The sequence below is a fragment of the Penicillium cinerascens genome, assembly GCF_028974065.1.
Source record: "Penicillium cinerascens strain IBT 15544 chromosome Unknown scaffold_4_segment0_segment0, whole genome shotgun sequence".
NCBI lineage: Eukaryota > Fungi > Ascomycota > Eurotiomycetes > Eurotiales > Aspergillaceae > Penicillium > Penicillium cinerascens.
In genome coordinates this window covers 2796075-2817274 of record NW_026695297.1, presented here as the reverse complement: position 1 = coordinate 2817274, position 21200 = coordinate 2796075, and the positions used below count along the sequence as shown (strand labels likewise).

At 47.4% G+C, this 21200-nt stretch overlaps 11 protein-coding genes across 11 annotated transcripts; 4 read left to right on the top strand and 7 right to left on the bottom strand.

Annotated features, from left to right (window-relative positions):
- Nucleotides 1–1773: 1773 nt before the first annotated feature.
- Nucleotides 1774–3231, bottom strand: N7498_009005 (uncharacterized protein; the record flags this gene model as incomplete). The annotated part of the gene is made up of 1 exon (XM_058456067.1): nt 1774–3231. The coding sequence occupies one exon, from the start codon at nt 3229–3231 to the stop codon at nt 1774–1776; it is 1458 nt and encodes a 485-aa protein (XP_058306055.1).
- A 1587-nt stretch (nt 3232–4818) lies between these two features.
- On the bottom strand, nt 4819–5175 carry N7498_009004 (histidine phosphatase superfamily; the record flags this gene model as incomplete). The annotated part of the gene is made up of 2 exons (XM_058456066.1): nt 4819–5038; nt 5126–5175. The coding sequence occupies 2 exons, from the start codon at nt 5173–5175 to the stop codon at nt 4819–4821; spliced, it is 270 nt and encodes an 89-aa protein (XP_058306054.1).
- A 644-nt stretch (nt 5176–5819) lies between these two features.
- Nucleotides 5820–6227, bottom strand: N7498_009003 (uncharacterized protein; the record flags this gene model as incomplete). The annotated part of the gene is made up of 1 exon (XM_058456065.1): nt 5820–6227. One exon carries the CDS (start codon nt 6225–6227, stop codon nt 5820–5822), a length of 408 nt encoding a protein of 135 aa, XP_058306053.1.
- An 865-nt stretch (nt 6228–7092) lies between these two features.
- N7498_009002 (Zn(II)2Cys6 transcription factor) lies at nt 7093–9115 on the top strand (the record flags this gene model as incomplete). Its single annotated transcript, XM_058456064.1, has 5 exons — nt 7093–7268; nt 7324–7527; nt 7598–7798; nt 8063–9017; nt 9101–9115. 5 exons carry the CDS (start codon nt 7093–7095, stop codon nt 9113–9115), a joined length of 1551 nt encoding a protein of 516 aa, XP_058306052.1.
- A 360-nt stretch (nt 9116–9475) lies between these two features.
- Nucleotides 9476–11020, bottom strand: N7498_009001 (uncharacterized protein; the record flags this gene model as incomplete). Its single annotated transcript, XM_058456063.1, has 1 exon — nt 9476–11020. One exon carries the CDS (start codon nt 11018–11020, stop codon nt 9476–9478), a length of 1545 nt encoding a protein of 514 aa, XP_058306051.1.
- Nucleotides 11021–11789: 769 nt separating this feature from the next.
- Nucleotides 11790–12182, bottom strand: N7498_009000 (YjgF-like protein; the record flags this gene model as incomplete). Its single annotated transcript, XM_058456062.1, has 1 exon — nt 11790–12182. The coding sequence occupies one exon, from the start codon at nt 12180–12182 to the stop codon at nt 11790–11792; it is 393 nt and encodes a 130-aa protein (XP_058306050.1).
- A 633-nt stretch (nt 12183–12815) lies between these two features.
- On the top strand, nt 12816–14556 carry N7498_008999 (Aldehyde/histidinol dehydrogenase; the record flags this gene model as incomplete). The annotated part of the gene is given in 8 exon segments (XM_058456061.1): nt 12816–12873; nt 12933–13387; nt 13450–13881; nt 13945–14122; nt 14133–14160; nt 14173–14293; nt 14348–14468; nt 14528–14556. 8 exon segments carry the CDS (start codon nt 12816–12818, stop codon nt 14554–14556), a joined length of 1422 nt encoding a protein of 473 aa, XP_058306049.1.
- An 862-nt stretch (nt 14557–15418) lies between these two features.
- N7498_008998 (transposase) lies at nt 15419–17030 on the bottom strand (the record flags this gene model as incomplete). Its single annotated transcript, XM_058456060.1, has 2 exons — nt 15419–15607; nt 15714–17030. The coding sequence occupies 2 exons, from the start codon at nt 17028–17030 to the stop codon at nt 15419–15421; spliced, it is 1506 nt and encodes a 501-aa protein (XP_058306048.1).
- Nucleotides 17031–17594: 564 nt separating this feature from the next.
- N7498_008997 (uncharacterized protein) lies at nt 17595–17926 on the top strand (the record flags this gene model as incomplete). Its single annotated transcript, XM_058456059.1, has 2 exons — nt 17595–17635; nt 17707–17926. 2 exons carry the CDS (start codon nt 17595–17597, stop codon nt 17924–17926), a joined length of 261 nt encoding a protein of 86 aa, XP_058306047.1.
- Nucleotides 17927–17998: 72 nt separating this feature from the next.
- Nucleotides 17999–18914, top strand: N7498_008996 (uncharacterized protein; the record flags this gene model as incomplete). Its single annotated transcript, XM_058456058.1, has 7 exons — nt 17999–18019; nt 18075–18140; nt 18196–18261; nt 18336–18447; nt 18525–18616; nt 18670–18757; nt 18808–18914. 7 exons carry the CDS (start codon nt 17999–18001, stop codon nt 18912–18914), a joined length of 552 nt encoding a protein of 183 aa, XP_058306046.1.
- Nucleotides 18915–19060: 146 nt separating this feature from the next.
- Nucleotides 19061–20772, bottom strand: N7498_008995 (uncharacterized protein; the record flags this gene model as incomplete). Its single annotated transcript, XM_058456057.1, has 7 exons — nt 19061–19310; nt 19368–19700; nt 19754–19949; nt 20001–20228; nt 20282–20458; nt 20515–20692; nt 20749–20772. 7 exons carry the CDS (start codon nt 20770–20772, stop codon nt 19061–19063), a joined length of 1386 nt encoding a protein of 461 aa, XP_058306045.1.
- Between the last annotated feature and the right edge of the window lie 428 nt (nt 20773–21200).

Below are 21200 nucleotides of genomic sequence, written 5' to 3'. Positions count from 1 at the left end.
TCTTTTTATGGGACAAGTTCCGTGTTCTAGTAACTAACTCGAGTCTCAAACGAGCTCTTGCTTCCATAGGCTGGTCAAAAACGGTGGGTTGACGAAGAGCAAAGGAACAAAATGCCGACTTGCGAGACCTCTAACTGCATAACCTATCGGACTTTCAATCATGCCACCTGCTGTACGTGGACGAGTCTGGATGTGATAAGCTCAGGCGATCTGGCTGGGCTCCGCTGGGAGTGACACCGTTGCAGGTTTCCAATTTCCATCGCGACCAGCGGTGCCAGACCAGCCACCTCAGGCTGGTCGCAGCTCAGAGATGAATACGAAGCCCTAAGGAATGAGTCATGAAATAAAACCCGCCTTTCCCGCGCTCCCTCTCCCCAACCCCAAAACAAAAAGCTTAGCAACAAGATATTCCACAAACAACAACAAATAAGAGGGGAAAAAATTATCTACCTTCCCCAAACTGTCATCATGACAGTCACAGAAGCTCCTTGGAGATCAACCCAAGACGGACCAATTTCCTGCGAACTAGAATGTCTCTCACGGCAAGCGCTGAATCTACTCTGTGAAGGTGATCTCGAAACAGCACGCAAACAGATCGATAACAGCGTCCCACCGTTTCTAGTAAGCGACTCAAGCCGACGGACTTGGAGAAGACGACGAGACCAGCACATCACGAATCCCGATGATCGCATTTGGACCACTCGTATTATTCGCGACCAGCAAACACGAGCTATCGTTGGGCGGGCCGGATTCCATGCCAGACCCGATCAGAGAGGCATGGTAGAATTTGGGTACGCGGTTGATCCTGAATTTCGTTGCCGTGGATATGGGGCATCAACTCTTAGGACTTTGCTCGAAGTATGCCGGCATGACCATCGGGTTAATGTTGTAAGGGCATCTATCAGCCCAAGTAATTGGATCTCGAGAAGGATCGTTACGAGTCATGGGTTCCAGAAAGTTGGAGAAGAGATGGATGAAGAAGATGGCTTAGAAGAAGTCTTTGAATTGGTTCTATGAAGCTTTAATTCGTTTTCTCGGCCGTCTTTTTGCGATACTGACAGTGTACCTAAGCGGATCAATCAATGAAACGGTTCGGAGGACTTTTGCAGGGTTAAGGTCTTGGGTCCAAGTGTGGTGGTACGTAGCACTAAATGTTGTGGAGGCCATATTGACCAAAAGGGAACATTGGGAATTTTCTGATTGGCCTAGATTCTCCAAAGGTGGAAAACGCAATCTGGTGGGGTGTTTATTCTGACTCTCTGATACAGAGGAGACGTTTCGCTTCTTGAAGGCTCTTTTGTCCTGGTGGTGTGATTAGCAGAAGGAGAAGAACGGGCGACGAACAGCGGGAGTGAAGCATGAAAACCCACTCGAGACATTCTGGAAATGGTGACATCTGGTCTACAAGGTGGAAGTCAGGCGTGGGCTCTATCAGAGGCAAACGTGCTTGTATCTATTAAGGCGAGACACATATGAGGCCCAAACTCTCAGATTATGAGGGTGTATATCAGGAGTAAAAGGGAAAAGGTGCGTTCGCATTGGTTTCACCCACTTGTGCCTCGCATGAAACGCGACGGTTCCCCGTACACATTACAGGATTGTTAAGTAACTTTAATGGTCGCTTATAGAGGCGGCGCTGTACTAAATGCGCCTAAATAGTCGCACCCATTAAAATGAAGTTTCAATAATTCCTCTGAAGGACTAGAAAAGTTTAACAACACGTGATGAATCTCCATCCTTCATAAGTTCCAACGGTCGTTCCTTCGTGGAAGACTACTTGTCAGCCGGGTGTGCAACCGAAGTTTCCTGGTCCCGATTGAGAGCAGCAAGCGTGCTCTTACGAACAAGGCGGAGCTTGAAGACGAGAATAATGAGCGCTGTCAAGCCCGCGAGAACGCCTAGAGTCACCATCGCACCAATGACACCTGCGACTTGGAGATCCATTCCTCCGGAAGACGAGCCAGAAGAAGAGGAAGAAGCGGAAGAAGAGGAAGCGTTTGTGGTTGAGTCGGAGGTTCCGGCACAGATACCAGTAGTATTTCCGCACGACTGGCACCACTGCTGCTGAGATGAGAGGGCAAACTTGTTCGTAGACTCGACGAACTGCAACCAGGGAAGCTCAACCTCGGATTGTCCAAAAAGCGGATAGGCCTGCAGGTGGGTCGAGTTCTCAATGCTCGTTCCGTTGTGGAACATAAAACGCACGCTGAGGTCCGACTCAGCAGGTATACCGGTGCCAGAGGCGTTGGTCACGAGCTCCCAGGTCATGGACGAAGCGTAGTTGGGCATTCCAGTAAACATGGCATTTTCAGTGAGTCCTGCAAGACCGAAATAGGACAGGAAGGTCGAATAGGCACCGAATTGAACACTCAGCTTAGAGGAGCCACCGGATGTGATAGTGCTGTTCAACGCGGTAACTACTTGGCCAGCCAGCGTCATGCCAGCCACAGCACGGATCGGGGCAGAACTATTGTATGCGAGGTTGAATTCATGCTCGTTGGCCAAAACGAACAGTTCTTGCATAGTCTGGTTGGTCAAAATGCTGGACGAGGGGAAATTGCTAGTGGTATTATGAATCAAAGCCACGTTGAACAGGTCCCAGATGGTGTATGCGTTTTTGTAGCTCAGCTGGCTAGTCGTGATAATGCCGGTAGTGAGAGGCGCCAGAGACTGGTACAGCTTGCTCGAAGATGACTCCTGCTCCTGGAACGGGGTCGAATAGAAATATTCGTTGCTGCTCACTTCGGCGTTATAGCAAGTAGACGTGCTTTGGAGCCACGTGTTGTCCTCGCTGTCGCTGCCAGACTCGATTTGTGACATAGGAATCAGCTGGTAGCCATCCAGTGGAGCTTCGATAGTGGACCCATTGCGAAGGACCTGAGATGCGGATGAACCCGCGGGAGGGTAGAGTCCCTGCAGAAATGCCTGGCCGGAATTTTGGATAACGTTGTCCTCCGGGGCGCTAGCTGAAACTTGAGCCAAATTCACAATTTTGGGGCTGATTCCCTCAATCTGATATGCCGAACTGTCCGAGAGGTATCGACCATTGAAAAATGCGCCGCTCAGATACTCCTCCCTGGCACCCAGGTCGGTCAACGTAGTCGATCCCAGAGCTTTGGCTGTGCGGTCCCCATGGCGCTGGAAGACATAGGCACCCAACACCCTCTCTGCATTGGCAAGATCTGCCAAAGGCAGGATGGCGATCGTAAGAAGAGTGGAAAGGATGGCCATAATATAAAGATTGATCGGGGTCTATATAGAGCCTCAAGCTAGTAGTAGACCAAAGAAAAAGCCTACTAAGTTTGGAGGAAACGTGGCCCACGAGGGGTATTTATTTGATGGTAAGGTCCGGCGGGAAGCATAATAGATGACCATCTCTAGCGAAGAACCCCGAAACGGCTTCGCTGGAAGCCGAACGAGTGCGGGGATTTCTACTAATCTCGCCCGCAGGGTCCAGGCGCACTAGTAGCATTACCCTTCGGGATTCTGGCCTATGAGAAACATCTTAGGTCGCCATGTCCCGAATTCGGGAGTACATACGGTTTTAAGGGCAAGCGTGGCAGTCGGCTAATGCAGCAAGGTGTCAACCGTGGACCACGGAGCCTGTGTTGACCCAGTCAGATGCCAGGGTTCCTTAGATTCATATCTAGAAAGCTTAACACGACGGAACTCGGGATTTCGGTGCCGGATCCTAAACGAGACTAGATGTATTTCTGGGATAGCTATCGGTTCAATAAGTAGTGTGGTATTTTCCCTGCCCCCTCCGTTACCAGGCTGACCCAAGGCATGCTGCCCCTCTTTTCAAGCTTCGTGTTAGTGGCCCGGGATTGATGGTATTGTGTTATCACCTGGATCCGCACTAAGCGATCGCATTTAATAAGACGAGGGTAGGATTGTTGGAATTGTACGCCTATGGCCTCGGGAAGGCTGCTTCGATGCCCACCAAGTGCGGGACAGTGGCTGCCTGCCTTATTACTGGGAATTATCGTTGCTTGAAGGATTTTTCAGTATGCACCCTGCCACCTACGGTATTTATAGGATTTGACCCTCATGGTGTTGATCCCTAGAAAGGGTTCGAGTGAGCGGGTAAGCGCGGGGAAATTGGTGTCCAAGTATCGGGGACGTGGTTCACGATCTGAATCTACTCTCATTATTTCGGCCCGAGCGAAGAAAAGTTCTTTCTGACGCCCTCGGTTAGCTCCACGACAGGTCCCACAAATCGCTTCTCACCCCCACCAAAACCCAACATAATGCATTCCACCAACCACCCAGGACATCGTTGTCACCACGCAATAATTCATATTTTCTGGTGCCACTGGCTCTAATTTTGGAAACGAGAAACGGAACATTTTATGTAAACTGTATGCGACCATTGGTTCATTCAAGGCGCGGTGCTATTCCGCCGCACCTTCGTCTACTCGTGACTTCGCGAAATTACCCTGGTGTTTGGTGGCCGATCATCATTAAGCAAAATAAGCTTTTACTCCACAAGAGCTAAGAAATGACAAGCTTTCCCCAGGATTGGATATCGGGGGTCGCCGCACCCCGGAATTCCTCCGCCTATGTTGACTAAAGTTCTTGGAATACATCCACATTAGATCGTGAACAGATAGAGTGGAGTAGGCCCCGGAACTGCGAGCAATCTATTGCTGGTTGAATAGCTATTGCTGCACCTGGAGGTCTCTGTAGAAATCTTGGCCGTCAATCAACATTTCTTCACCGATACCATCTCGGTAGACTCAGCATCACCATTTCAGCAAGACCCTAGCTAGTCTCTCTTGGTGACCCACTAGAATTGGGATAGAGGAGACCATGGACTCATAAGTTAGCCAGTGTCTGTGAGGCGGTGGATGCCAGCATCGACCTGTATGAGTGGGAGAGGTAGTAGTTGTTGCTGCTGACAGTGACCTTGCTGCAGTCACTGGAGCTCTGCACCCAAGCGAAGTTCTCGCTGTCTTGGCTGGTATCCGTGTTCTGAAACTGAATTGATCTGATATCCGTCCACCGGCCACTAGGCCGAGGTGCCGTTGCCCAGAGTCTGTGAAAATTCGCCTGGCTGCAGAGTTCTAGTGACTGCCGCAAGGTCACTGTCAGCAGCAACAACTACTACCTCTCCCACCCATACAGGTAGACGCTGGCATCCACCAAGGAGTTCTTTACCTCGCTGTCGCCCATGCTCAACTCCACGTTCAGCGCGGCCCAAATGAGCTTCAAGAATGATTACACCATCTTCGATTACTTGAACGTGGGCTCGATTCACAACTCGACCAAGACCTTCCCTCTCCTGGACAACCTGACCACTGAGCTGTACGGCCAGCTGTTTCAATTGGCCAGCAACGAGTGAAAAGATAGCACGAGCGGTGAGTACTGCGAGAGTTGTGGCTCACTTATCCTCGGAGCTTATTCCTGTGGGCGGCAGCGGGTGGTCTCTCTCAGTGCGTCCAGTTGTTGATTGAGCAGCCGCACCTCAATAGGGTGGCTCGCAATTTCCCAAGGTAAACGTGTCAAGGATATTGTATGGGGTTGTGATTATTGGCGCAAAGTTGGTCAATTCCGAGCGGCGGCCATGTGGAAGGATCTTGTGTTGAAGATTGGAGCACTCATCCTAAGGCACTAACACAGGTCGGCATCTCTCTGCCCCGATGGCTACTGATTGGGAAGCTATTCGGAACTGGGCTGCAGGATATGCAATTTGCTCATCTACTTCACGTTCTCATCACTGACCTTAAAAGTCAGGAAGAAATAATGCATAGTAATGCATCGGTCATTCTTGCAGACGGGAAAAAGTTTGAGGGTGAAATTAGAAACCGTTGCCGACGCTAATGGGGTGGGATCTGACGTTCAAGAAAAGCATGCCTCTCTTCTTCCTCATCCGAGCGCCTTCGTACAGGCTGTGGTGCTGCAATCTCGCTCAAGGCTCCCTCGTCTTCCTCGTTTCTGCCAATCCGACGCGCAGTTGTTGATAATTGCTGTTCTAGGGAGGCAATGCGGGCCCGTTCTTCGTCTGGGGGCTGCTCAACTGGCTCGGGTGCTGCGACTTCGCTGAGCACACCAAACCGGTCATTGTTCCAGTTTTCCGACTTTCCTTGTGAGCATGCTTCCTTGTTTGAGAGGCCTGCTTGTTCACTATTTTGCTGATCTTGATTGGAGGGTACTGCAGGCTGCACGCTCTGCTTTCGACAAAATAGAAAAGCGAATAGATTATGAACTTCGTTCAAGAATCTCATTTTTTCTAATGGAGAACTGCTTTAGATGGTTTCTTTCGAAAGTGTTGCGTGGAGGAATGCAATCAGAAGGCTTGTTTCATCAACAGTTTGAACTTCTGGTAAAGCCCGACCAAAAGGCAGGTCCCGCGGGTCACTTCCAAGGTTTTCTCCCGTCTTTGCCGACTTATCCGGCGGATATAAACAATAACTGAGACCGATCTAATCATTCATCTAACATCTCTGATCCAAAAATCAGGTTCGTAATAGGTCTGATAAATCATTGCCATCTAGCATGGCGTGCCCGAGAGGGCTTTCCCAGCGCATGATCCTTTTCCGGAAAGGAACCAAAGGTTGCTTTGCACTCGGGGATCATTGCGAGTGCACAAATTGTGTCGTGTCCAATCGGTCACAAGATCAACTTTACAGATTCTCAAATCCCGCGGTTGTGAGACAACTTGTCGATCTGCGTCGCCCTTCTTGACATAGGAATTTTCTCATAGACTTTGCTTCCCTGCTTCCTACTACCCGCTTTGTAGCTGCCTGCCCTGTTTTTGATAGCTTGGCATTTTCTCTATTAGCCGAAAATTGGAATACCCCCTGAACCTCGTCAAGATGGACCCGTCTTACCCGTCTTACCCGTGCGGAGTGACGTTGTAAAAGAACATTTACTGTCTTATGATGTCAATAACGCCCATCATAACACATATGGAAACAGGTTTGAGGTCAAGGGCAAGGAATAGCTTTTGTGTGGGTCAGAGTAGCTGGTCAGAGTAAACAATTTGTGAGGTGCATTTCTTCTCAGTACCCTGTGTGGCACTGGTATTCAAAATCACCAGGTTGGAAGTTGGACGAAAAACAGAGTCGGTTGCTAATCTTACTGATCCAAATGGATGCGCGCATTTTTCTTATCCGCCACGGCGAGACCGAATGGTCGGCTGAGCATCGCTACACTGGAAGTGTGGATTTGCCCTTGACACCCAATGGCGAAAAAGAGGCAACACAGACGAGAGGTAAATGTATAGGGCCTGGTAAACTCATCGATGAGGTCAATCTGCGAGCCATGTTGGTGATAAATACTTGTAATGTGCGTGGTTTGAAGATTTAACGTTTGTCGCAGATACTGTTCGCCTCTCCGAAGGGCAAGACGCACTGCTGAAATCATGTTTCCTACGGTCAGTGGGAGCCTGTTCAGGGTCGAGGACTCCTTGATGGAATGGGATTATGGGACGTTTGAAGGCCTCACCTACTCCGAAATAAATCGAAGGCGACCAAGCGATTGTGGATCCTGGGATCTTTGGACAGACGGTTGTCCAGGTGGCGAGTAAGTTCGTCTCTTGGAAGGGAAAGGCGGAATATGTCAAATTGAACTTACGGTGAATCGTAAATTGAAGATTTTCCTTGAACATCAAATCACGACTCGAGCCTTTGATCCTGAAGATCAAGGAGGACCTCCAGATCTCCTCCGAACCACGGGACATTGTCTGTGTCACCCACCGCCATATTGCCATTGCCCTGGCTCTGCTTCTAACAGGCATACCATTTCAATACGGAGCCAAGTTGGCAATGGAAACTGCCGGAGTAATTGTTCTCAAGTGTGTGATACGACCTGGATATTTGATTGCTAGCTGACGGAAGAACCAATAGTGTGCGTCAAGGCAGCCTTGATCAAATTCAAATTTCAATTGGCCTTCCAAAAAAGGGAACAACAGGAGAGCTACTGCAATAGTCTTACAGTTGTTCTATCAATTGAACCATCTCATCCCCCTCACTTTAACCTTTTGCGTATTCTCCGTCCCTCCAATCTAAGGGTACATTACCCGGTGCCGCCGTTGCAACGTGTCAGGTGCCCAATGCAGTTTCGACAAGATACTCGTGCGATGGAACTCACGTCCGACTAAAGCCGCACCCGTCGCATATCAAGCCTCAACCGCATCGCCCAAATCCACCTTGTTCAGACAGATCCAGGACAATCGCCTAGCAGCGGGTGAACTCAAAGCTCTTGACTATTTCCAAGCCGCCGTGTGGCCATTGCTATCCACTGCTACACAGCCTTGTCCGCCACCGATATCTCTTGCCTTAGAGTCCGAACCAGTATTGCTAGCCATGTGTGAACTAGCAGAGGCACATCGATTGCTCCAGCAAGAAGGTAGCCTGACAAATTTGCAGGCTATAAGCAACAAGAGATTGACTTGTTTATCCTCCGTCCGAAAGCAACTCCGAGAAAGTATTTCAAATAACGGGTCACTTTCTCAATTGCTTGTCGCCGTCCTGCTGCTCTATTTTCTGGATGGTTTCATAGACTGCGGGGAGCAATCCGCTTCCACAATAAGCCACCAGGTTGGTGTGCGAGCCATTGTCGAACAGCTTGGTGGATTCAACATGCTTGTAGATGAGGGCCAAAAAGATACTCCGCACATGCTTCTATCTGAGTTTGCCTCCACAGATCTCACTCGCGCTATACTTGACGACAGGGCCCCCTGTTTTCCCGCCCGAATCTGGCGTAACATCGAAAAGGGCACAGTGTGGTGGGAGAAGCAGACATACGGGGTAACACTGGCGGTAGTATTTCGCATCATGACACAAATAGCCTTCCACCGACAGTCTGTTCGAGCCGGAGACGAGGAACTATCTATCAAAAAGGTCCGTGACTTCGAAAGGTCTCTCCAGCCTCGTTTCTCGGTGCTGAGGCTCGATCATTTCAACTGCCCGGAGGAGGAGTCCCTTTCTAAATTCGAAATGGAGCGCGTCAATCAAACGATCGCATTTACCCGCGCTTTCCAGCACAGTGCTCTGATTTACTTCTACCGGGCTGTTTGTGGGTTTCCGCCGAGGCATCATCTTGTCCAGCAGCATGTGAACTTTTGTATGGGATGCATTAAGGCTATAAGTAGCAGCTCCAAGGACTATAACTGTATTGTATTTCCCGTTTATGTTGTCGGTGCCCATTCATTCACGCCAGGCCATCAGCAGGATATCCTCGACACACTGGATTCTATATATCTAAGACTGCGCTTCAATTCATTGTTGAGTATTCGTGCGGCCTTGGAGGACTTACTTCTCAAAGGCAGGAGGGTGGTTGGGGAGATATGTTTACTTGTCTGGGAAACCATGTTCTGGTATTATAATTCAATAATTCTTATTGCTTTTTTTTTCTTTAATTCTTTTTATGAATTATATGAATTGATAAACACTTATAGACGTTCATGTAACTCGAAATTAAGATTATTCTATTTCTTCCATCGGTCCTTTGAAATCTGGAAGCGGGTTTGTTAGTTGACTGAAAAAGCTCGGATGATGAGGAAATTCTTACATTTCCGACCGTGAAGTAAATACCATCCCATACTTAGACCGACCCATCCAAGAAACACGACTGATGCGTACGTCATGGATGCACTGGTCACTGGAAGCGTGACCGGCATACTGAATAGGAGCATCTGGAAGAAGATCCATAATATCCCCAGAACATTTGCTGCTCCTCTAATGGCATTGCTTAGTTTCCAGCGAGACTTCGCCACTTCTTTCCGACCATCAACAAACAGACTGATCGCAATAGGAATCGCGTATGCAACAGCCAATGCAATCACGCCGACTGATACGAAGGCCGTAAAAGCACTGCTACTTCCGAGATAAATGAGTCCCAGTAGCATCTCAATAACTGTAACCAGACAGAGCGCTGATAGTGGACTATCCCTAACGGTGGATGACCACAGATGGGACATTGGAATGGCATCGTCTCGAGAAAACGCCCAAGTGCATCTGCCCGCTGTCGTAGTAATGCTAATAGAGCAGAACATAGCCACAAGCAGCACGAGTATCATCAAAACAATTGATGCTGCCGGTGATCCTGTCACAACATGAATGACATATGGCAGCGCTTGCCCATAGGGCGCAGTAATGATATCTGCCAGAGGCGGCAGAGTGAAACAGATTGGTAAAGTAAACACCAGCGCTGCTGCACCGGCAATAACGGGCACCAAGCTGATTGCTGTAGGGATTTGTATTTCAGGATCTGTGCATTCCTCTGCCATGGACGTAACCATTCCAAGGGCAGAAAAAGCATAGGCCGGTGGAAGTAGTCCGATGAAAAATGTGAAATGCTGTTCCCATCCGGAGTAAGAAGGATCATAGCCAGCAAACCCCGTATGGGCATCGTGTCGACCGTCTCTGGAAAGAACGGCCATGGTGACAGCAAAGACAATGCAAGTGATAACCGAAAATGCCGCTGACAGGGTGTCAATAAGGGGAAGTAAATGGTCACCGAAGAAGCATATCATGAAGGTGATAAGACAGATTGCGTAGAAGATGAGCAGAAGCTGCCATGATGTGGCCGTCCAGTCGGGATAGAAAATTGACACTGTCGCAGCGACGAGCGACGCGATGCCGAAATTGACCGATAGAGAAATAGTCCAATTTCCAATGAGCCAAATCCAGACAGTGACGAAAGATACTAGCCGTCGGTTTCCGGTAGATTTGAGAAGGTTGAACGACCAATGATAGACACCCGAGGAGGTGGGATATCTTGATGCGAGTTCTGAAAGAGAAACTGCGACACAGGAATCCAATGCCAGTACAACGAGCAGTCCGACAAACAGTGATAGTTGACCACCGCCATAAACGGCATTCATCAAGGAACTGCCGATGCCATACGGAATAGACGCAATTGAAAGTGACGTAAACAGCATAGTCGATAACTTCCGCGTGCGGCGCAGCTGGGGCGTATAGCCCAGCCGATAGAGCTGCTCATCCTGGTAAGTACCCAGCTGTGCGTTCTCAACTGCATCCAGTGAGCCGACGCTAGATTTTGATTTCTCCATTGATTGACTTGAAAAGGAATGCGCTGAAGTTCCGATCATTCCGTTAGTTGCTTTTGTCAGAACGTAGGTCTCGCTTTATATACCCCATCTACTGCGCATGGTCTACAAAGAAGCTTTGCTCTAGTCCAGCAAGGGAAAGCATTTGGGCCATTCATCCGTGACCGGTCTAGCGCCTAGCCAAGCAGATAGGCTATGACTCTCGAAAGATAAAGACCGCACTGTCAAGTACTTCGGTTAAGCCAGTGGCGTGCTACCGTAAATTCTGTTGCTCGCAAAATTGCGGGGTAAATTCATATAGTGACTAACAAATATTGTTGTGGGGGAATGTGTACTGATTGGGTCTTAAGAACTGCTTTCAAAATGGCCCAAAAACCTTCCTCATTGAGCCTAGCTCGGGGATTTCCCGGTGCACCCCGCAGATTTCAATTCCTTATCAACCATCGGAGATACGGCTTATCGGTCCTTCAACCTTGGCATTTATTTATGATTCATTGAGGCTTTTCAAGCGATAGGCGGGTTGCGATTGTCATTGATCTCTTATCTATCAATGTGAGTAGTATCTTGATTCGATCCTCTTAGGCGCATGTAGTACGCAGATCGGAAATATTCCTACAAGGAACTTTCACATAAATTCATGGCATTATTTGCACTTTGAAAACCAATAAAATATAAAGAGCGCTGAGACCATTTGATGAATAAGTTTTCAATTTGATGCAATTAATAACATGGCTGGACACAGTGGGCTTAAGGACGCTTCAGCAATGATCAGTCATAGTATGGGCAATGGGCCTCCACCTCGATCCACCAGCATCCCATCAATCCCGAGTTTTCCGATTTCCACACAAGTCCAAATGGGGCGATGGTTCGGCAGAAGTCTTTTGAAATTGCTGGTGACTATTTCAAACGTCTCTTCCATATTGATATGATAGCTGCGCACCGCGTACACATTCTCCCAGGACAGGCGGGTGTCGACATTTTTCAGGCCTTTTTCGACATTGGCAAACGCGACGGCGACTTGTTTCTCCACATCTGAAGTGATACTGCCATTTTCATCCCAGCCGCCTTGGCCAGAAGTTTTGACAGAGTTTCCGATGCGGGTGGCTTGCGAGTAGTGGAAAGATTCTGAGTTGGCCTCAGTTCCGGGATAGTTGAAGAATTCCATCTTTGCTTAAAGAAACAAAAGAGAGATGTGGTACTCAAAAGAATAAGAACCAGGATGATTGATTGGTGAGATATGTCGGCCAAAGTAGCCATTTATATAGTAAACCGTGGACATTCCTGAGCTCGTCTTCCAATTTCCACATGGCCAGAAGACATGCCTGGTATGGACGTGGTCCTGGCTGTTGCCCCTCTAGTTGCCTAAAATATTCAAAAATTGCCCAAGCCTTAAGATAGGGAACCGCGCGCCCAGTTGTCGAAGATTAAATTAGCCGCTGGAAATATTTGGGGAATAAATTGTTCAAAGGGGCGTCCGTTTCAACTATTTGGGCGAAGCTAACCTCAATGGGAAAGATTTTAGGCCAGCTAAACCTTGGCAGATAAGTTTCCATATTATTCCGCAAACAATTTAGCCTGCGCATGCTTATCCATCAATTTCAAGAAATTTCAATTTGGCCTTTCCCAACGCGGTAAAAAGATAGGCCATTACCCATCGACCTACCTTCATACCAATTCCTTCACAAAAACCTTTCGTGGGGCAACGAAACTTAGTTCCCAGATAAAAAAAAATATATAAATATGGCACCTCACAATAACATTACGCAAAAAAAATCCTTTCACTTCAAGTATTTTCATCATGACTCAGCCTATCGAGTTGACTGCCCCCAATAACACAACCTACCTGCAGCCTACTAGTAAGGAAACATTGCCGAGGAATTGGATGTCGCTGCTCAGGGCTCATCACTTAATACAGGACCGTTTATCAACAATGAATTCGTTCTTTCTTTGTCCGGCCAAACGCTTTCGACTGTTAACCTCTTCGTTGAGTCGGTTATTGTAAGCGTCTCTTCTGCAGGGCCAGATAATAGCGATCTTGCCGTTGCGGCTGCTCAGAAAGCATTCAAGTCAAGCGAATGGAAATCTGTGACAGGTTACGATCGAGGGGTACTTCTGACCCGCTTGGCGGAGCTATGCGATCGTGACAAGCATATACTTGCGACCATTGATGCATGGGACAATGGTAAGCCTTATGAGCAGGCTCTGAACGAAGACCTTGCCGAGGTGGTCTCCATCTTCCGTTACTATGGTGGCTGGGCCGATAAGATTCATGGTCAAACCATCCCGACTAGCGATGCCAAGCTGGCCTATACCAGGCATGCAACTATTGGAGTGTGTGGTCAAATTATTCCATGGAACTACCCTGCAATGGTGAGCTATATACTTCGGTCTTTGTCAGAGCTTGAACTAGAACAAACACTAATTAAGCGTAGATGGCAGCGTGGAAATTGGGGCCTGCACTTGCTTGCGGGAATACGGTTGTCATCAAAGAGGCCGAACAGACGCCACTTTCAATTTTGTATCTTGCAACTTTGATTCGCGAGGCTGGCTTTCCGGCTGGTGTTGTGAATGTTGTCAATGGTCCTGGTGCAACCGCCGGAGCATCCATCGCGTCGCACCCAGGCATTGACAAGATCGCGTTCACTAGGAGTACAATCACTGGAAGGGCAATCATGAAGGCTGCTGCTTCGAATCTAAAGACAATCACACTGGAAACAGGTGGTAAGAGCCCTTTGGTTGTCTTCGAAGATGCCAATCTGGATCAAGCAGTCAAGTGGTCGCATGTTGGAATCATGAGCAACATGGGTCAGATCTGCACATCCACATCGCGCATTTATGTTCACGACAGTGCTTACGAGACCTTTGTGGAGAGATTCAAATAATACACAATTGAAACCTCTGTTGTTGGGAGCCAATTTGATTCCAAGGTGAACCACGGACCTCAAGTGTCAGCGGCGCAACGAGATCGGATTCTGCGTTATTTTGAGGCCGCGAAGAAAGAAGGCGCCACAATCGTTCTTGGGGAGAATCAGCCGCCAAACAATGCGAAAGGATATTTTGCCCACCCCATTATCTTCAAAGACACCGACCGCAATATGACCCCTGGTCCTCGAAGAGGTCTTCGGACCTTTTGTCGGAATTCAGTCTTTCAGCAGTCAGCAAGATGCCATTGACAAGGCTAATGACACGGAATACGGATTGGGCGCCGCCATTTTCACAGAGAACATCACCCGTGCCCACACAGTCGCAGCCGCGATTGAGGCTGGCATAGTTTGGGTATGTACCTTGGTGTGTCATTATATGAGTGGAAGCGATCCTGACAACCAACAGATCAATAGTTCCCAAGACTCTCACTTTGCCATTCCATTCGGCGGCTATAAACAAAGCGGCATTGGACGAGAGTTGGGCGAGTATGCCCTTTCAGCGTATACCCAGGTCAAGGTAGTGCATGGTCAGCTTATTGTTTCTTCCCATAATATTATTTGACAAGATTTACTAATATCAATACAGTCAACCTCGGAACCTGGCTTCAGATATAGGATTATGGGCACTAAGGCACTATTGATTTGCATTGCAGTTTGGGGCCCATTCGGTAGTAAAACAATATAACAAAATACAAGCAATATACATGATATAATCAATGGCATGAATGAGGATCACGGCAAGTTGTATCCACTCAACAAAGAACGGACGTACAAATTCCGTAAAAGTGGTGTGACGGGTGCGCTCTTCATCCTGATTCTGTCGTTCTTTAGCCTGCTTCTCTCTCTCTCATCTTCTTGTCTCCGCTTCTCTGCTTCCCGCAGGAAGTCAGTCTTGTAACCAGGTGAACCGGTGTCAAAATTGCGAAAAGATAGAGAATTGATACTCCCACCATCCCCTGCCTGATAAATCAGGCACCCACCCTTTCTGCCCGAAGAAAACAATATAGCCTGAATTTTGAGGTGTCCTTTTCCTGCAGAGATTCTTCATTCTGGTTTACATAGTAAAAAGACAGGTTTTTTGACCGCATCCATCGCTCTCTCCTCGTTTTCTGCGTCTATCCCTCTTAATAGCCAATCAGATGCCTCCAACCTGATTACTCAGCATCTATCTGACCTCGCTGATAGCTCCGAAGCACCCTCCTACCCCCGACCGCATCTCCATGACCTCCACGACGCCCCCCACGGCCTCCACGACCTCCACGACGCCCTCCACGGCCTCCGCGTCCCCCTTCCTGTGGTGGAAGAATATATTCGAAAGCTGATGGCTCTCGGTGGGTTGAATGGTCGAATACAGTGCTCTGGGTGCTCTGCTGCGTGCTCTGGGTGCTCTGCTGCGTGTTCGACGCCTGCGAAGGCTGTAAGAAGTTGGCCGCTCCACGTGGCCTTCCACGGCGCCGAACAGGTAGCGGGTCCCACACTAGGAGTAGAGGGTTGATAGGTGGCGCCTCACCGAGTGGGTATAGATGCCATTGCTGATGGGAAAGCTTAGGTTCGAAGCTTTGGTGTGTGTCTTGGTGTTGCTTGATAAGGTGGATACATGGGAAACCGGTGGTTTCTTTCGATCTGCAGCTGCAGTTTGGTTGGATAGCTGGTTTGTCTTGCCCTTCTGGTAGATAGTAGCGTCTGATGCTCTCTAGATGCTTGATCGCTCTCGAGGAGATCAGGTATGTGAGGTTTGTGTATAGCGATGATTGGTTAGTGGCTTTGCGAACCTGTTCGGACGCAATTGTATGCCTGATATTAGTATATTGGCGGTTAATAACGCGCTCAAAAGTTGTCAAAACAACCAGAAGATCATTAGCTGATGTATGGAGGTCTTTCTTTAGTAGCCAATGAGCTGCTTCAGCCCTTGACGTCGCCGTCTCACCTAGATGGAGATAATGCGCCGTATAAAGTCGTAGGAACTGCTCAGGGCAGTCATCTAGCCATTCAGCCTGAAGATAGGCTAGTAGAGGCTGGAAAACTGGGTCTGCATAAGACTCTTTAAACCAGTCCCAGCGCTGGTTTAATAGGGTCTCTGAATCTGCATAAACCACCTGATTCCAGCGCTGAAGCATCTTTTTCCACCCTTTATCGACTAGCTTTCGAAGCTCTTCCTGGAGCTGGTCTTTGGTTTTGGGCCTATTAGACCGCGTAGGATCATCAGGGTCAAGGTCGAGGTCAAGGCCCGTAGGTAGAGGAAAGCCATCTCTGCGCGCGATAGCAATCTGGTCTGATAGAAGAGGGCGAGCTTTCTTCAAGAGATTCATCTCGATATGCCAGATACAAATGATGGTTTTAGTGTCAGGAAAGACGACGTTGATAGCATTAATCAGCGCTCGCTCTTTATCAATCAATATCGTCCGCGGATACTGAAGACTAAGCGACTCGTAGGCCTCTGCAAGACAGTGAAGGACGACCTCGTAGGTGTCTTGCTTCTCATCTTGGATAAACGCGAACGCGATATAGCAGGTCTGCCCAGTAGACACTAGGCCCACAATATCAAGTAGCGGCAGCCCATATCGATTGGTTTTGTATGTGCAATCCATCAAAATTACCCAGGGATGACGCCTTAGCATCTCTAGGCTAGTTCGATGTATACAGAACAGAGCAGTTAGATGACCCTCATAGTCAAGCTTATGCCTGAAAATCCAGTCGTTATCCTTTGGAAGCTCCATCAAAAGCGCCTGAATAGGCGTTCGGCCAGCTAGAAACTCCGTACTAAGCTTCTTTCGGCGGTTGTAGATATCCCGCGGGATTAAAGCGTAGCTAGAATCCTCCTCGCGAAGCCCAGTTAGGACCTGACGAGTAGTGTAGCCTTGCCGGATATAATGGTCGATGATTGAGGCCTTTGCAAGAAGCTCTTGCGTTCGGTGGATATGCTGGGTCGATAGAGGAGTAGGACCATGGCTATGGAGCGTGTTCTCATGCGTGATCTCCCATTTATTCGTCGTCTGCCGTAGTCGGATAGCAATATCGAAAGGACAGCCCATCATCGAAAGGACAGCCCATCGCGAGAGTTGTAGTCTGCCGAGCTCGATTATCCGCATCCTGCGGCTTCTGCCGCGGCTGGTATAGCCTCCCGCGAGTGCAGCATAGCCGAACGATTGTCTTGATGCCCTTTTTAGAGTAAGACCTAAAGGTTGACACAGAATAACCCTCGTCTCGCGTGAACTGGTGGATCATTCCCATCGCAAGCGCTAGAGTATCGTACTGCGTCTCGGTGGGTGGAGGCCGCATAATAGGTATAGCAGGGGACTCAGGGGGTGTCTCGGAGGATAATCGGTCGGCCGAAGCTGAAGACACTACTCAAGTTAGTATTAAACGCCTCTCTAGAGAGAGAGCTAACCTGATTCGCTGTCATCATTAATACTAGGGGCCGCAAAAAGAAGGCTGATGGGCAAAGACGCCATAATAAGGTTATAGGAGGTTAGTTGGAGAGAGCATTGAGAAAGAAGAGATGGAAAGGCAATAAAGCGGTGAGAAAAGCGGTGGATGATTTTACTGCGCTATGCCTATCTAGGTGTATCTGCCTGATAAATCAGGCAGGGTGGTGGGAGTATTGGTGACTATAGGTGACCGCAAGGGAGCATCTAGGTGAGTGCAAGAGTCACATGACTTTGGCCCCCACTTTCCGGGAAAACGTAAATCCTTCGTAATTTTGGAATTACCCTTACGGAATTACCCATCCGGAATCTTCCTTCTATAATCCTTCTATAAAACTAGACAACATCTAGTTCTCTTCTTCACTATCCTTCTCTTCTTCACCATCCTTCTCTTCTTCACCATCCTTCTCTTCTTCACCATCCTTCTCTTCTTCACCATCCTTCTCTTCTTCACCATCCTTCTCTTCTTCACCATCCTTCTCTTCTTCACCATCCTTCTCTTCTTCACCATCCTCTCTACCATCTCCACCATCTCCACCATCTCCAAAACCATCCTCTGAACTAGTAAACAGCTGGTTCTCATCATCTCCATCATCTCCATTATCTCTGTCATCTCCATCATCTCCATCATCATGGCCCAAGTCAAGAAAAATGTGAGTTTACTAGTTCTGAAGTGGTTTTGGGGTATTCAAACTGACAGATTTACAGCCAAACTTCCAACGTTACCTTGACCTGTCGAAGGCAGATCTGAAGCTCCCTTCTCTCACTGAAGACGTCAGTTTACTAGTTCTGAACTGGTTTTGGGCTGCAAAGCTAATTAATATTACAGAACAAAGGCTATTGCACCATCGAGGTTGGCGAGAGATACTGTCGAGTTGAAGATTGTGGAAATGCTGTAAGTCTTTTACTTTTACTTCACTTTACTCCTCACTTTGCTCCTTTCTAAACTAGTTGCTAACTACTTTATAGACTCTCTTTACCTCCACCAACAACCTCCGCAAGCACGTTCAGAAGCAGCATCCTGAAGTGTCTCTGACTGGCGAGGAATTTGGTGGTCGCCCTTGCCAAGCTGATGAATTCCGTGCTATCAGAAAGTGCTACAACTAATTAAGAACTAGTTAATTTGGATTTCTGAATAAATTACTAACTAGTTTACAGAGTTTTTCAATGAGATCATGGAGGCCTACGATGAGCGCGAGGCGGCAAAGGAAGAGATTTTGCCTAAGCTTCCTCTCAAGAATGATCGATCGGTAAGTATCGCGATATATTAGTTGCTAACTAGTTCTTCTACTAATATTCTTAGGTGCATATTACCAAAATGCGTCAAGCCGTTCGATCGATGAAGCTTCCTATGCCTTGTGAGGTTTGCAAAGACACTGATCAACCTAAGCGTGAGTACTCCAGAAATACAAGGTTTAAACCAGTTACTAACTAGTTTTAGTCTGCTGCCATGACGAAGTCAAGGGCACTTGCGAGTATTTTGGTCTTTTCACTGACCCTCGCAATCAGCAGGGTCAGGAGTACGTCCCATCAGAGGATGAGGCGTAGGGACTAGTTTGAAACTAGTTTTCTTCGTGGGTTTTGCTTTTTTGCTATCAAGCTTCAAGAACTAGTTAAAACTAGTTCTTTATGGTGTTTTCTATGGTTTTCAATTTGCATTTTTGCTTTGAGAACTAGTTTTACTTAGGTTTTAACTAGTTCCTTCTCTTTATCTGCTCTAGTTGCGCCGCAACGAGCTGCCTTTCTAGTTCAATCTTCGCAACCCTTAGTTCTTGTTCTTTAGTCTCAAGCTCTAACTGCTGACGCTTCATTCGTCTTTCTTCTTGAGAATCCTCAATCTCTTGGCGTTTCTGCCGAATTTCGAGCTCTCGAAGGTCGTTTAGATGGTCTTGATTCTGTGAGTTTATCACAGCTGTACGCCGGAGACTAGGGCTTGTAGATATTCTATAAAATTAGTTAGTAAATAGTATTGGACTAGTTTTTAACTAGTTTTATACGTACCGAGAACGGCTCCGTGTAGTAGCTCTAGAGCTTGATCGCCGTGGTGTAGATGATCTTGACCGACGTGGCGTAGATGACCTTGACCGACGTCCAATATCAACCACGTAGCCTGACGATGAGGCCTCAAGGAGGATTTGATCATCAATATCAAACTGTATCTGTGCTTCTCTATGTTGACTAGCCTGATTTTCCGCTTTTTCTCTTTTTCTAGCTTCGCGCTGGAGATTCCTTCCAAAGCGGGCTTCGATATCATCAGCTTGATAGCGGTGATGAATACCAAACTTCTCTCGAGTCTCGAGTTGGTCTAAATCCTGTTGATCAAGGTATAATGACCTATGATATTAAGTTAGTAACTAGTTTAGAATTAGTTTAGAACTAATACATACTTTGTCACAGCACCTAATAACGAATCATAAGTTCCAAGAGCATAGGACTTATTATGGATTTGCTCGACTGCATTTGTATGAGGCCGGAACCTTGAAAAGAATTTAGGGCTAACACCTGAGCATGCCTGGCATAGCCCCGCTGCAATAACTGGGTGTCTCTTATGTCGAACCCAATATTTGAGGTCTGGCTCGTGCTCTAGTAACTAGTTAGTAATTAAGTATAAACTAGTTTAGGTAAGTAATTTACCTTCAATAAGATCTAGTAGCTTATGGTAATCACGTTCGGTCTTACATAGCAGTAGCCCATTTAGCCGCTCATGGCGCTCTATATGGGAGCCATCAGGTCGATTTGGGTAGATCTTTGATACTGTTCGCATAAAGTGAATAGCGCAAAAGATCATAATCCGCGCGAGGTGCCAAGCTGGAGATCGCCTATGGTGCTCGGTATCTTGGTCCTGAAGGAATGTACCTAAGCCTTTATACTAGTTAGTAACTAGTTTATAACTAAAGATTAATTAGTTAACTTACCGAGGATCTGCTTTGGACACATATCGCCAACAATTGCCTTAATACCTTCACCATGTAGGTAGTGAAACCTAATAGGTCTCCCTATTGACCTTGATATAAGTTCAAAGACCATCCGGAAGATAAATTTATACCCCGCGGAGTTCTCTTGGTCAGTGAAAACACGACAGAGCGTTATAACTAGTTCGAACTAGTAAGTAACTAATTATAAATTAGTTAATAGTAACCTTACTTACTTTTACCATGGTTCGTGAGCATTGTAGCGAAGATCACCTCGTTGATATCCCCCTTCACTCGCTTATAGGACATATCAACCTCAATAGCATCAAGCGTTGCCATAAATTGGAGCTGCTTCACAAAAGCACAGAAGACAAAGGTCCCTTCCGAAGTTTCATAGATCTCGCGAATATATTCCTAGAGAGAACTAGTCAGTGTCTAGTTAAAAACTAGCTTTGTACTAGTTAATTTACCTTCAATTTAGGTTTAACTTCCATTTGATGGCGAAGGCTAGCTATACCCTTACCAAAGGGGTAACTAAGCGCTCGTTGTTTCCAGAGTAATGCTGAAACCTTATCAATCTTTGCAAAGCTAGAGTGGATCTGTGATAGCGTTTTGCATTGATATTGCTTGCAGAAATCACGAAGCGTAGGACTACGTAGGAATGTGCCTAGAAGTAGTTAGGAATTAGTTCCTAACTAATTTCTAGCTAGCAAAACGCGTACTTAGCTTAAGGTCTAGGTCTAGATTTTTACAAATTAGATCAAGAACCTCGCTAGCGATTATCTATGGAGATTTAGTAGGCGGCGGCGGTGGATGAGAATGCCTTCCACGAGAGTAGAAGATTGCATATGGGTGTCTCTCAGGAAGAAGCGGGATAAAGGTCTGGAATATCACATTGCAAGACCCATGGCTTTGGATTTTA